Source organism: Canis lupus, chromosome 13, assembly GCF_003254725.2.
Source record: "Canis lupus dingo isolate Sandy chromosome 13, ASM325472v2, whole genome shotgun sequence".
Lineage (NCBI taxonomy): Eukaryota > Metazoa > Chordata > Mammalia > Carnivora > Canidae > Canis > Canis lupus.
The window spans coordinates 3,923,897-3,939,744 of NC_064255.1; the positions used below are offsets into that span (position 1 = coordinate 3,923,897).

The 15,848-nt window shown below is 41.9% G+C and overlaps 1 protein-coding gene across 3 annotated transcripts in view; it reads right to left on the reverse strand.

Annotated features, from left to right (window-relative positions):
• The window catches only part of RRM2B (ribonucleotide reductase regulatory TP53 inducible subunit M2B), a 64,026-nt gene that overhangs the window by 6,043 nt on the left and 42,135 nt on the right, over positions 1 to 15,848 (reverse strand). Inside the window, exon 9 of one of the 3 annotated variants that reach the window (XM_025450126.3) lies at positions 877 to 898. The exons of 1 other annotated variant lie outside the window; for it this stretch is intronic. In XM_025450126.3, coding sequence (XP_025305911.1) covers positions 893 to 898 — 6 coding nt within the window. In that variant the 3' untranslated portion in view covers positions 877 to 892. Of the gene's footprint in view, positions 1 to 876; positions 899 to 14,694; positions 15,266 to 15,848 lie in introns of those variants that run through there. One more of the 3 variants, XM_025450125.3, reaches the window with a different exon arrangement.

The following is a 15,848-nucleotide window of genomic DNA, read 5'->3' on the forward strand; positions in this document are numbered from 1 at the left end:
TACCATTCTATGTCAGTCCTTTCATTTGGCCATCCATCAAAAGTTTAATTTAATCTAAAATTTATTTTCTTTCCATTTTTTATTTTTGTTTTCTTACTTGAAAGGACAAAAATTGGAGATCCTTTCTTTACTAGCTCACCTCTCTTCCCATAATACCCAAAGCAAATGCTACCCATAAAAGGTTCAAGAAAAGGAGAATAGAGCTAGAAAACAAAAATCTGAGGACACAGAAGAAAAAAGTGCACAAATTTTAGAAATTGTGATTTACTTACTTATAAAATTATCATTTTTAAACCAAACACCAATGCTGGAAAGAATATTGAGAAATAGGTACCCTTATCCACTGCTGGTAAAGTTATAAACTGATTCTGCCTTCTTGAAAGATTGGTACTATGTCTATAAAACCAAGAATGTAGAAATCGTAGGCCATGGACTCTAGAGTTGGATGCCTGACTTCAAATCCTTACCATTACATGCTGTGTGGCTCTGGACAAGTTTCCTGAACCTCATTCTCCTCATCTATAAACACTAGAATAATAATATTATCAGTCTCTTAAGTCTGTCATGAAAATCAATTGAGTTAATAACTGTAAAATATTTATCACAGAGCATATTAATTTTCTATTGCTGCGTAACAAACTACCACAAAATTTGTAGTTTATAACAATATGTATTTCATATCTCACAGTTTCTGTGGGGTGTGAGTCTGCATATGGCTTGCTAGGTCCTCTGCAAGACTGCAATCAAAGTGTCAGCCAGAGCTGGATTCTCATCTCAAGCCTTGACTGAAGAAGGGGCTGTTATTGGCTCTTGAATGAAAGCCATCCTCATCTCCTAATGGCTGCCCTCAACTCCTTGCCACATGGATCTTCTAACATGACCACTTACTTCTTCAAATCTAACAAGGAAAAAAATCCCTAGAATGAGTCTGCTAGAAAAACTGAGCCTTATATAATATAAGATAATCACAACCTATCACCTTTGTCATATTCTATTGATTAGAAGTAAGTCCTACTCACCCTCAAGGTGAGGAAATTATCCAATGTTGTGAATACCAGGAGTTGGGGATTAGGAATGCCATCTTAGAGTCTATTCCCCACACAGAGACTGGTAATAAATGTTAGCTATTGCATATATGAAAAAAATTCTGCACAAAATTATTTTTGAGATTGAAAAATGTGAAGCAGCTTAAATGGCCACCATTTAAGAAATGCCAGGTCAATGTAGCCGAAGCATACTGTATGAAATTCATGAGGATAGTGAAACTACCAAATCAGAAAAAGCATGTCAAAATTTTCCTGTCATAGCTGCAGAACTCTCTCAACAGAATACTACAAGTAACCTAACACAAGGAGGATGGGATTATTCATAGAATTTTTTAAAAATGATATAAGGTATTTCTTTAACCATGAACATAATTTTTATCAGTCATAGCAGAATTTGTCCCTAAAACACTGGTTGTGAACAGCCAGAGGAGAAAGTTTATAAAGGGAAACAGTAAAATATAGTAAGTTAAGATTCTGTTAGGTGACAGGAGGGACAGTCTTCTTTTTTTTTTTTTAAGATTTTATTTATTTATTCATGAAAGACACAGAGACATAGGCAGAGAGCGAAGCAGGCTCCCAGTGGGGAGCCAGATATGGGATCACGCCCTGAGCCAAAGGCAGACCCTCAACCGCTGAGCCACCCAGGCGTCCTGAGCGACAGTCTTTTAACAATGCTTTGTCCCAAACGTGTTTTTTCCTGCCAAAGATGATAGGATCAGTTTGTTGAAAGTGTAGAAGTGAGGAATAAACAGAGCTTGGTCTTGTGTTTTGGTTTTATTTTAACCACTATACAAAGGGAGGGAAACAGAGAACTGGTGTTTTACATACCAGACATTTTTTTTAAAAAGATTTGATTTATTTATTCATGAGAGACACAGAAAGAGAGAGGCAGAGACATAGGCAGAGGGAGAAGCAGGCTGCAAGCAGGAAGCCTGATGTGGGACCCGATCCCGGGACTCCAGGATCACGCCCTCGGCTGAAGGCAGATGCTGAGCCACCTAGGCGTCCCCATATCAGAGATTAGAACATGATTTTAAGGCTGTTAGAACAAGAAACTTAACTTTTGGCACTAACAGAATTTTAACTCTTGAAGGTTTATTTTAAGTTCAGTTTTATCCGAATTGACTAATATGTATAGTTTTTTTTTTTTAAGATTTATTTATTTATTTATTTATTTATTTATTTATTTATTTATTTATGATAGTCACACAGAGAGAGAGAGAGAGAGAGGCAGAGACATAGGCAGAAGGAGAAGCAGGCTCCATGCACCGGGAGCCCGACGTGGGATTCGATCCCGGGTCTCCAGGATCGCGCCCTGGGCCAAAGGCAGGCACCAAACCGCTGCGCCACCCAGGGATCCCTAAGATTTATTTATTTATTCAGAGAGAGAGAGAGAGCAGAGACATAGGCTGAGGGAGAAGCAGGCTCCATGCAGGGAGCGTGACGCAGGACTCGATCCGGGGTCTCCAGGATCACACCCCGGGCCGTAGGCGGCGTTAAACCGCCATCCGGGCTGCGCTATGTATAGTTTATGAACTAGTTCTAGTTTATGACTAGAGTAGTTATTACTCTAGTCATGTCTTGTGACTTCTCATAATTACCTAAAACATACTTTGTGGCCCTTGAGGGACACAGACACATTGTAATTACATAGTAGATGGATAAAAATAGATTCTTGTAATAAAATAATTTGACATCAATCAAGTCCTTGCCATGCTACTTTACCCTGGATGACAAAGAACTTTATCACCTCGAGTGGTAAAGTTTGAGACTTATCTCCATTAATTATTCATTCTATAATTAATCCATAATCAATGAATAAATATTTAGCTCCTGAAGGTCAAAAATACACTGAATCCTCTGACTTTCCTTATCAGCAAATAGAAAAGAAAGAAATTTACAAGCAGTGTTGGAATAGAAGGTTCAAATGTTTCCTTCAAAGTTTCCCTATGAAAACTGATTTCCTTCTTAAAGGAAGACTCATGTTTCTGATTTCTCTTTTTCTTTCTCAAAGAGAGAATTTATGTTATGCTGTTTTTAGAGAATATCAACATACCAACAGACTAATGGAGGGGAAGTAACCAGAATAAACTGTAGGAATATGACCAGATGGGTGAGAATAAGAATGCAGATTTCTAGTTAGAAGGTCTGTGTGTGACCTGAGATTCTTCATGTCTAACAAGTTCCCATGAGATATCATACAGTACAGGTATGAGAACTCTACTCAGGGTAAGAATGGTATAAGTATCGTGAGGCCAGTTGGAGTTGAGTGACAGAGCATTGTCCACTGTGGTCAGAAAGGTAAGCAGGACCAGAAAGAACTAGGAAACCAGTGCAGATGTTAACCTCATAGTCCAGTGAGTAAGGCAGGTCTACTAGAGCAGAGCATCCCAATAAGCATATACCAATACACAGACCCCTCAATCTTCCAGTGGCTGGAACCCTGAGCTGGTTACCTGAAATTTCCATTGGGGCTCTAAATCTTGCCAGTTTGTCACAGTGCATAACAAAAATGTCATTTTTCAGTATGCCATAATGGGTAAAATGTTGGGAAACACTGCTTTGGAGTTCTGAAGTCTGAAGATTTAGCTTTCAGGACAGGTACCTAAGAAAAAGTTTTCAGAGGCCACATGAAGGGCAAACCGTGGAAGAAAATGTGAGCAGAAGCAAGTCCAACATGGAAAAGCCCAGAGACCAAGAAAAGGCAAGGCCAGATGGCTGCATAAGAATGTAGTGTGAAAAAATGCTCAACATCACTCATCAGGGAAATACAAATCAAAACCACAATAAGATACCACCACACACTGTTCAGAATGGCTAAAATTAGGGTGCCTCAGTGATTCAGTTGGTTAAGCATCTGCCTTTGGCTTGGGTCATGATCCTGGCGTCCCAGGATCTAGCAGGAGAGAAGAGGGAGAGGAGACAATCTTAAGCAGGCTCCATACCCAGCACAGAGTCCAACACAGGGCTCAATCTGATGCCCCTGAGATCATGGGCTGAGTCAAAATCAAGAGTTGGAGGCTTAACAGACTGAGCCACCCAGGTGCCCCTGAGCATCTTGATCTTGATGTCTGATGTAAGGCTCCCCTTAAATAGGTAGCCGTGGACCCAGTAATCTGAGTCTGGTTGCCAGCAGCAAAGAACTATGCAGTTAAGTTCTCCTTGTAGACTTTTCCCCAAAGTCCTATACAAAACAAGCATCAGCCCTCCAGTTCCCACACTGAAGTGTCACTATTTCATTCCCTAGAGAACCTCAACTTCACTTTCCCAGCCACATCAATCAGGCTCTTACCAGGGGTTCAAGTTTATCTTCCTTCCTTGTTCTCTCTGGAATCGTCCTTAATTGCTTACAACTCTTCAACTTAAAGAAGTCTCAGTACATAAAATTAAACTTGTTTGCTATTTTTTCCAATATGGAAAATTGTTCAGACTTGTAAGGTAAATCCAATCAGTTCAATCTACTTAAAATTTCAGGGGTCTTTTTCTTCTTCCTCCTTCATGTGTTAAATCGAGTTGTAAACAAAATGTAAGTTTATTTTTGTCCCCCAATGACCTTTCAAAATTCATTCAATGAGCATACCCTACCCCTGGATGAAAATTTGGTAGGTAACACAGCCTGTTTTGTTCCTTCTTGGGTTTTATAGACTCTCCTAGGGTCCATACATTGCAAATACAGATCAACTGAGTAATTTGAATATTCTGTCCAAGATATTAATCAAAACTTCTAACTTGATTTACCATTAAATATATCAAATATATCCCCCTCCTTCAGTACAAACCTATTTTCCTTTTTTGTAAAAGAGCCATGCATTTGGTTTTGTCTCAGGGTCATCACAATTGTGCAAGTTGGACACTGAACAACTCTGGGAGAGGGAAGAGTGTCACCACTCAAATCCATAGACTTATTCCCTTATTTTCACAAAGAGGTTGTTTGGTGGGAGCATTTCTGTCTTCTTCTCTACCTCTCTCCTTGCTCCTGCTTGCCTACATCAGAATCAGTTTCCCAAAACTGGTACCTCCCTCAACTAGATTTGTACTTCCTAGTCTGGCAGATGTTTATTTTATTTATTTTATTTTATTTTATTTTATTTTATTTTATTTTATTTTATTTTATTTTATTTTATTTTATTTTATTTTATTTTTTTCTGGCAGATGTTTAAAGCCAGCTCTTTCTTTAGTGGGCTTTTCTGAAGATCTGGGCCCTCATTCAGTTGCAATCCCATGATGTGGGTGATGACAGCTTTCTTCTCTCTGATGGCTTTCGATCACCTTTAGCTTCCGCTCTTCTGGAGGTCCTCCCCATACATACTTTCACCGTTAAGAGTGAAAAGTATGGGGCAGCCCTTCTTGGGCAGCCCAGGTGGCTCAGCGGTTTAGCGCTGCCTTCCGGCCTGATCCTGGAGCCCCGGGATTGAGTCCCACATCAGGCTCCCTGCAGGGAGCCTGCTTCTCTCTCTGCCTGCGTCTCTGCCTCTCTCTCTGTCTCTCTCATGAATACATTAAAAAAAAAAAAAAAGAGTGCCCTTCTTGGGGCATCTGGGTGACTCAGTCTGTTAAGCATATGCCTTTGGCTCAGGTCATGATCTCAGGGTCTTGGAATCAAGCCCTGCATTGGGCTCTCTGCTCAGTGGGAGTCTGCTTCTCCCTCTCCTTCTGCTTCTGCCCCTCACTCATGCTCGCTCACTTTCTCTCCCTCTTTCTCTCAAATGAATGAAAACTTAAAAAAAAAAAAAAAAGTGCCCTTCCTTTGCTCTTCTTTAGGATTCAGAGAGATCCAAGCCAGCTCTTTCTGTCTGGTCCATGGGCATTACTGAAAGTCTGGCCCAGCACAACCACTTCAATATTGCTGCCACAGCACCAGAGTTCTCTCAGTTGTGAGTACAGGTCCCCTCACCCACCATGTTTTTCAACTTCAGGGAACACACATCAAGCTCTCCAAGGGATCCTATGTAAGTTCCCTTGCTAGACCTGAAATGGAAGTAGAACTTATCCCTCCTTGGAGAATGGTGGGACTCACAACAGGACAGCATCTCTCTCCAAAGAAATCCACCCACGTCTTCTCCCTGTTCCACTCCAACTCCTATTCATATCTTCCATCTCACTTAAGGGTCCAAGCACCATGGAATAGTTCTGCACAATTTTGTGTATACATTCTGCATCTGGGGGATTGGTCTCACATGCATTTTCATATCTGATGGCCATTGTATTATGGTCTTTTCAAATTAAGCCCCAGTTACATCCCTTTTTGTCATCTTCCCCTTCTACTAGTTACAAAAGCGTTAAGACTAAGCTGTCAGGGAAAACCATAGTTCTCCTTTTAGATTTAGTAGGAAAGACAACAGCAGAGTTCACTGGGTAATAAACTGATCCCTGCAGGCCCTGCCAGGCAGCCAAGCTGAAGGTCAGCTTGGTACTCTTTCAGGCACTGGCTCCACGAGAGGCAGGCCACCTTCTGGTCCCGTCTATTATGATGTGGTTCTTTCCATCAAGCTGGTAATTACCCCAGGGCTAATGAACCAAGCGTTAATACATCAAATTAAAAAACACCCTATGAGTGACAAACACAAACCCCAAAGTATTTGGCTATGAGATGAAAATGAATTTCTCATAATTACATTTTTTACAATTTTATTTAACATTTTGAGAAGTCCCACTCAGACTCTCTTTGCTAGAGAAGTGTCTCTTCTCTGGGGGTCCAAATTTCAGCATGCAAAGGGCTCCAAAGATGTCCTTCATGCTCCAAGCCCTATGGCCAAATGTCTGGGATGAAACTAAGTTTGCAAAGCAAAATTGCCAACTGTTTTTCATTGTAAGGAGGATGTATAGGAGGGAGGGAGATCTGTCTGGCTACTGTAGTCTATGCCACTGGACAATGGAATAGAAAACTTAAAAGTCTTCATGTTCCTGCCCTGAAGGGCTCTAATAAACTTGGTGTCCCAGCATGTACTTAACTACCAGGATGCCTTAGTTCAGTCCAGACTAGAATCTGAAATCTGGCTCCTTGAAGAACTCATGGGCTGTTCAGGGTGTTTCTTTGCATGAACTGGTGGACCTGAGGGGCATCTGTGTGCGTACATGCGTGTACACATTTGCGCAGGCGTCCCCCAACCCTGAAGGAACTGTTTTCACAAGGAAATTTAGGAGCTACTGGGCACACACAGTACTACTCTCATGGGGCTGAAAGTCTCCCCCACTGAAAGTCTCTTGGTTAATGGAGGTCAAGGCAGGAGGGTGAGAGGCAGAGAGGAGATGTAACAGATGCCTCTGGTGGCTGCACCTGGAGCCAACCTCTCAAACCACATAGGTCTGGGGAATTTCAGGGAAACAGGTGAGGATAAGGACTGGGAATTTGGGAGATTGGTGATAGTTTATGCCCACAACTGATTCAGCCTTGACCTCCTGACCTGAACCAAGAAGAAACCATTTACAAAATGGGGGCATTTGCAATAACAGTCGAGCCTGGATATAGCATGACTCCTGTTGCATGGATTCAGGCTCAATCTGGGGCAAATCCCAGCCTGGAAATAAGTCCATCACCCATTCAAACCTTGGAATGCACAAGACACACTTCCAGATTCTCTTTAAGCATAGAAAATCAGACTGGGTAGATCTGAGGCTCAAGAATCTATTACCAAGTACCCTCAGGTGCTTCTGAAGATAGTGAACCAAGGCACAGTTCCTATTGGTAACAGACCACCAGGCTTGCACACATAGCCAAAAGTTAGGGACATTTTAACTTTCACGATGAGATTGAAGGTTGGAAACAAATCAGCACACTATGACTGCCAGGGTTCATCATCCATGTGCCTCTCCCATGCAAGTTGTCACTGATAGCAGGAATAACCTTTGAAGATGGTCCTGCTGTTTCAAGGCTCAAAGGTGACAAAAGTGCCACCTGGCTGCCAGGTGAAGAGTTGGCCTTTTAAAACAGGAACTTTTTATCCAAGGGCATTTGCCCGTCCCCCACCCCACCCCCCCATATAATTGCATTTTGATTAGAATGAGGTCAATGAGGGATCCCTGGGTGGTTCAGTGGTTTAGCGCCTGCCTTTGGCCCAGGGTGCGATCCTGGAGTCCCAGGATCGAGTCCCGTGTCGGGCTCCCGGCACAGAGCCTGCTTATTCCTCTGCCTGTGTCACTGCCTCTCTCTCTCTCTCATAAATAAATAAATCTTAAAAAAAAAAAAAAAAAAGAATGAGGTCAATGGTGAGAGTCCTTGAACAAATGAATTAGGTAGATAAATGAGGTGTCATTGTTTTGCTATGAGGGTTGGGGTAAAGAACATCTGTTAAGTTGCCCAATAACAGGGAAGATACAAGGAACCATGCCCAGTGATGGAGACTTCGGTGCAATTGTTTCTATGAGCTTGGGAGAGGAACTAAATATTCAAGAAGCTGAGCCTCCAAGGTTTCAGGGCTCCAGGACCAAATTTGGGGTGGTATAAGAGAGGATAGATAGGAGGGGGCTATCTAGAAAACAGTGTTACCACATTGAGAGGGTTGGGATCTGCTTTGGCTTGGGAAAGAGCCAGAGTGCATGAAGAGGCAGGAGGAGGAAAAGGAAGACAGGCTGATGAGAGAGCCAGGAAAAGCCTGGGGAGCACTAAGGGCTGAACAGGAGATGGGGCAACAGGACTGGAAAACCAGGCTGAACCAGGGCTGGGTGGGCAGGAACGTTTGTGAAGGATGCCAGCATTGCTGAGAAATGGATCTAGGTGTCTCACATTCTTAAATGTTTTGTAAAGAATGTAATCAGAGTGGGAGTATTTAAACCACCCTACGGGTGAGGAACACAGGATGAGGGGGAAGGGATAATGATCTCATTTTGAATTGTTTTAAAAAGGGGAGATTGTTTCAAATAGGATGTATTCATTATAAGGAATAGAAACCGTAAATTAGAATGGTTTAGGTAATCTTGGTTACTTACTGTCTCACGGAATAGAAATGGGAGGTAGAAGCTACCATGGCTGGTCCATGTAATGGTATCCTCAACGCCCAGGAATCTTTTGCCTTTTACCTTTTCTATCATCAGTATCTTAGCTGTTTTGTTCTGCCTCATGCATGTTGCCTCATGATCACAAGGTGGCAAGGATTACTGTAGCAAGGATTACATCCTCACACAACTGTTTGAAGACAGGGCACTAAAGGAGCATTCCTGGCAGAGATTTTCTTTTCATAAGTCTCACTTAGCAGAAAGGAAAAAATATTTCTCCATAAGACCCAATAAGTTTTACTTTATGTTTCATTAGCCAGATTGGGCCACTTAGACACTTCTAGCTACAAGGAAATCTGGGAAAGCAAGCATGACGTGGCTTTCCCAACTTCTGTTGTGGAAGTGAGCAAGGATTGGGAATAGCTTTGAAGTGGAGAGCTAACAGTATCTGCCAAAGGGAAAAATAGAAATATGGCCAGAAATAAAAACTAAAAAAAAAAAAAAAAAAAAAAAAAATTACCTAAGTCCAAAGAAAAATTTTTGGAATGTATCTAGTTTTAGTTAAAAAAAAATTTTTTTAAAGTTTTGTATGTAAAGCTCTGTATTATTTAAAAGAAAAAAAGACAGGCCTGGCTGTATATGCACATTTTACTTCCATACTCTTTTAAAAAAAACGTGAGAGGGGCATCTGGATGGCTTGGTCAGTTGAGTGTCCAACTCTTGGTTTTGGCTCAGGTCATGATCTCATGGGTCATGAGATTAAGCCTGGAGCCCCATATCTGGTAAGCTCCACACCCAGCAAGGTGTCTACTTGAAGATTCTCTCCCTCTGCCCCTCTCCCCACTGGTGTTCTCTCTCTCAAATAAATAAATCTTTTTTTTTTTAAAGTTAGGCAATGTCAGAATTCTACATCCCTCTGACCCAATTTATCCTAGAGAAAATCATGGATTTGTGAAAAGTTGTATATATACATGTATACGTATGTATAAATATATATGTGGATGTTCACCATCTATGTTTGTAAGAGCAAGAAGTTGGAACAGCCAAGCATCCCTACTTCATACTGCTCTGCCAAGTACCAAAGTCAATTACAAATTGGCCTGGAAAGGAGAATAGACCTCTCCCTTTGTGTTATCCTTTGTGTGGTTTGTATCCCAAAATGGCAAGGTTGTGTGAAACCACTCTTTCAAGGTTTGCCTTTCCCCTTGTTCTACTTGGAAGGGTTTGTATAAGCTTCCATGCTACATTCGGAATCTCTGCCCAACCCATCACTTGGGTCAAAGCCATCAGATCTGCCCCCTCCATGCCCCAGGACTGGTTCTCTCCCAGAAGACGACATGCTAAGAAACTTCAGTTGAGCCACCACGTAATTGAGCCACAACGCAGCCATGCCTAAGTCCCAGTGGGAGAGCTTAGGCTCAAACTGAACTTCCTATTGCAAATGATAACGAGTCTGAACCCCACCTGATGCAAGGAGGGACTTTTAAGGCAGAGGAGCATCAATTCTGCAGCCCCAAGCTCTCAGTCTAGTTGAGGAAACAGGATCAGGCCTCCTGGGGCTGGAGGGTTATCCTTAAAGCAGTGATACATCGTGGCATAAAAGCTACCTGACTTTGCTACTTATAGAACCAAATAGGAATGATTCATTCTTAAGGCTTGTGATTTTAAAAGGCTAATGATGACAACAAAGGATGTTAAACTTTTACGAATAATGAAGGTGAACTGAATTTCACTTACTGCTAATGTTGTAGGAAGAGTAAAACTATCTTATTTGTTAAGGAAACATAAAAATATTTCCTTGCCAACTAACATGCTAGGTACTTATAAGTTTATGGTAAAAATTGGAATGACCAATCTGCAAGAGAGAACTGAAACCTATACAGCGACAAAATTGTTAAAGGTGACAGAGCAAGAAGCCAATAGCTCAGCCTTTGGGGAACTATTGACCTTAAGGTCACTCTAAGCCAATGGCAATGTCCCAGGCAAACAGTTGGAATTTTAATGCTAAAAAGAAGCTTTGAGATAATAGCTTCAATTATTGAGTGCTTATTAGGTGCTGGGTGCTATTTTAAGTGTTCTGCATATTTATACAATGACATAAGAAGTCCACACTGCTGTTCTTCTCAGTTGCACATTTAACTTGCCAAAGGCATCCAGCCAGTAAATAATAGAGGCCAGGATTTGAACCCAGTAGTTTGGCCCTAAAGCCTGTGCTCTTCCACAACTCACCATAGCAAAGTCTTACAATTTGAGGTACTTCCTGTGGGTTGCAAATAAGTTAACTGAGTCAAAATAGATTTAGTATTCATAGGCTGGAGTATCAATTTAATGATGCCTTAGCTCTTAAGAAACCTCCTCCCCACATCAGAATTGTGAAAATATACTGCTCTGACCATAGATATCTCTATCTCCCCGCTCAGACTGAGGTGGATGGGAGATTCAGGTATCCAAGGCCAAAGGGACTGGTGTGATCCATTCTGGTACAACAGACAAGAGCTAGTACCTTCCCCTTCACCCTTAGATCTTCCCAGAATGGGCCAGAGGGTATGTGTTATCTGTCTGCCATTTCTGACCCTCCCTTCACCAACACCCATCCCCCAAACGGATGGATAAACAAATAACAAAATCCCGGTGACTTTGACTAGCCCAGGGCTCCTGATACTTCATAAAAATGTGTAGCTTTGTCAGTTGCTTCATAAGTGCTCAGCACCTGTCTAAGGAAAGAACTTTTTCCTCCTTTAGTTGGTAGCAAAGTACCAAAGTGCAGGGCTTCCCTTACAGTAATATCCCCTAGGCTTTCATTTCTGGACAGCCAGCTGGAGGTGAAATTCCCCAAGGGAGTTTGCCCTTCTAAAGGACCAGTGCTGAGCAGTTATTTCTTCTGTGTGTCCAGAGGCCTCCCTCCAGTCCAAGCTCATCTGGAAGCATAATCATTCTTCTTTAAAATCTACCTCTAACTCCCACAGGGAAGAAGCAGCCTCTGAGCTGAGAAACCAGCGGCTCAAGGGCTCCACCATGAGGAAGTCCAGAAATGAGACCTCTGGCAAAACACTGCCATGATCTTCTAGAGCAGGAAGATCTACCACCACCTGCAAAAAGTCAAAGGTGGAGATGGGGAACAGGAGGTCAATGGAGCAGACAGGTCAGTTTTATAGCAAGAAAGGAGATTTGGCACCATGTGCGCCCCCCCCATCCCACCCAGTCACTTCTGCTTCCCTTGACTTCAGGGAAGACTGGGGGCCACAGCAGCCTCCTTTGGCTTTTCCCAGATCCATGCAGGATAGGTGGGGGCTGGCAACTCTGAGCTCCACCTTGGTAGCAGCTGGCAAGATCCTTTTTTTAAGATTTTATTTATTTATTCATGAGAGACACAGAGAGAGAGGCAGAGACACAGGCAGAGAGAGAAGCAGGCTCCTCGCAGGGAGCCTGATGTGGGACTCGATCCTAGGACCCCAGGATCATTCCCTGGGCCAAAGGCAGGTGCTCAACCGCTGAGCCACCCAGGCATCCCAGCTGGCAAGATCCTGAAGCTATTCTTCCCTCGTAGAGAATGAGGTGGACTTAGCTTTGCTAAATTCCCATCAGCCCTGCCCACCAAATCCCACACTGATTGTACCAGGGCTGCCTGCCAGCTGCCAGTAGAATGCGGTGGTGTCTGACCTTTGCCTCTATGGGCTTCTCTCTCCTAGAGCCTGAGGAGCACCTGCAGCTGCAGACTCTCACCTCAGGCCAAACAGCCCTCTGTGGTGGTTTGGGATCCATGACCCCTGGGACCCGGGACTCCACTCATCAGAGCGGCAGTGATGTCTTGATCAGGAGGTTCTAGGGAAAGCATGAACTTTGGTATCAAGCATAACTGGGACAGAAGTCTGGCTTTATCTGTATCACTATAAGCAAGAGAGCCAGGTGTGCCTCTATTATCTGGTGCACCTGGTCCCCAGAGTCCACCCCAGGAGCAAACTTGGGGCTCTCAGCTCTTTGACTAATACACACCTGAACACCCAGGTTCTTTCCAATCACTTTTTGGATCCAGGAGTCAATTTTTGTTTTACCTAGGGTCCTTTCACTTGCAAATCAGGACACTTAAACTGTTTCAGGCCCAAAGTAGGCATTTATTACTTTGATAATGTAAAGTTGCACAGAATAGGGATAATGAACAGTTCACAGTTGAGGGGGATAGAACTAGGGTATTTTCTCGAGCTTGGTCATTAGAATAATGACATTCCTTTAGTTCCATCTAGAAACAACTTAGGTAAGGACCTGGCCCCACCTGGATCACATGACTAACCCCGGGCCCAGATAGTGTGTTAGTGCTGGCACACTAGAGAACCACATGGTGAGAGTGGGAGCAGCAGCTTCCACAAATAAGTGGCTCTTATTCACAGAAGAAAGGATGGCAAAGCAGATAATATCCTTGATCACTCTTTGATTGCAATGACTCCACAGAACAGAAATCGTGCATAGACATTGGTATATTGAATTCTAGTGCCAGCTTCTTAGGTTCCAGATTTAGGAGTCCTCTAATTGTCAGATTTTTCTGCTGGGTGAGAATATATCTTGTGGGGCCACAGAGAAAAAAACAGATGATAAAAGCACCTTCTTGGGGAGTGAGGTTGTAGCAGAAGGTGGAGACAGTGTAGAAAAGCCAGTGATGGAGAAGGGAGAACAAGTTTACCAGGGAAATGTACTAAAATTATAGACAGTGCAGAGGTAGGTTCTATAAACTAAATGCTATAACCAAAATTCATGTTGAAACCAATTCCCAGGGTAATGATGTATAAAGCTGCGGCCTGTGTGAGGTGATTGGATTATGAATGGGATTAGTGCCCTTATAAGATTTTATTCATTTAAGAGAGAGAGTGTACAAGTGGGGGAGAGAGGCAGAGGGAGAAACAGACTCCCTCCCCACTGAGCAGGGAGCCTGATGATGACACACGGGGCTCCATCCCAGGACCCTGAGATCATGACCTAAGCCAAAGTCAGACACTTACCCAATTGAGCCACCCAGAAGCCCTGGGATAAGTACCTTTATAAAAGAGACCTCAGAGAGCTCTCTCACCCTTCCTCTATCTGAGGACATGGTGGGTGGACAGTGGTCTACGAATCAGGAAGCAAGAATCACCAGACACTAATTCTGGTGCACCTATATCATGGACTTCCCAGCCTCCGGAATGGTGAGAAATAAATGCCTTGTTTCAGCCACCCAAGCTATGGTAGTTTTTAATAGCTGCCCCAATGGACTAAGTAAGTCACCATGGATTTATAGTAAATGGATCCAATTAGTCTTATATGCTTTTTTTCTCTAGCAGCATTTGGTTGCTAGAGGGCAAATATGGAAAAAACTGTCATGTTTGTACCAAGATGGGGAAATTTCCTTAATTTTTCTATGTATGATAGAAATGCAGATGAGGACAGAGTTCAGAGTACTGGTAAAGAATGTTAGAACTAGTCATATGATGGACTGTGGAGTCTCAGCTGGATGTAAAGAAACATGGAGAAAGTCTCATGGATTTGGGTGAAGGTAGATGAGGGAGAGGACTGGGGATCCCATTTATGTCAAGGAACAGTGTGGGGGGAGGGAGAGAAAATTGAACGAAGTAATACCAATATGTATTTATCTGTATATACAAATAGAAAATATATACATTCTTTGATTAGGGTAGCCCCTGCACTTATAAAGAAATACTCTCAAAAAGGACACACACACACACAATGATGTAGCTATGATATAGTTTACTTCAACACAATAAACAAAAAAAGACAGCTATTTCTTTGGGGAAAAAAAAAAAAAAAACAACAACACCCAATTCTAAATAGGCAGGTTTGGCTTGATTGACCATAATGTGTTTTAGCAAAAAGACTTGGTACACTACATCTAATAAAGCTTCTCTACATACATACATATCAAGTAACTTTGCTAACTTACCATATATTTGAAAAAATCAAAACATATTCATAAAAGAGTCAAATGCAAAACAAAACAAAACAAAACAAAGAGTCAAATGCATAAGTTAACAATCTTGTGAAGTACAAAAAAAATCACTCTTTATCCTTCCATTTTCACCTATATTTTTCTTAACAGAATTAAGCCCCATATTTGAAGGCTTAAATCCTTTCTTCCCAAGGCCCTAGGAATACCAAGTTTTCCTTCAAACTTGTAATTGTCTAAAAAGGAGGTTATTTAAATGGTAGGGGAAACAAAGATATACATATTTCACTTCTGTGCCATTCATACAGATTCTGCTGAGGAAGAGTTCCTGAGTTGGCTGCCGATTCACTCAATTTAGCTGAAAAACAATATTGATTATAGTACTAAACTGGCTTTCATGCATCCCATAAGCAGATTTCTTTACCACTGAAAATCAATTAGTGACATTTAGCTCTTAGGTTAATCTGTACAAATGCAATTTGGGAACTCCAGGACACTGATGTTAGCATATTTAAATATAAAACGCAAATTTCTGAATATTAAGTATGCATTTTAAATATGCAAATTGCTTTCTCAATACAATTGACCCTTGAACAACATGGGTTTGACCTGCACAGATCCACTTATGTGAGGATTTGTTTCAATAGAGGACAGTACTGTAAATGTATTTCCTCTTTCTTATGATTTTAATAACATTTTTTCTCCAGCTTCCTTTACTGTAAAATACAGTACATAATATACGTAACACACAAAATATGTGTTAATCAACTGTGTTATTGGTAAGGCTTCTGGTCAACAGTAGGCTATTTGTAGTTAAGTTTTGGGGGAGTCAAAAGCTATATGTAAATTTCAACTGTGCAGGGTGGTTGGTGCCCCTAACTTGTGCACTGTTCAAGGCTCAACTCTAATCACTTTTCTATGAATAAAAAATAAAATGGCAA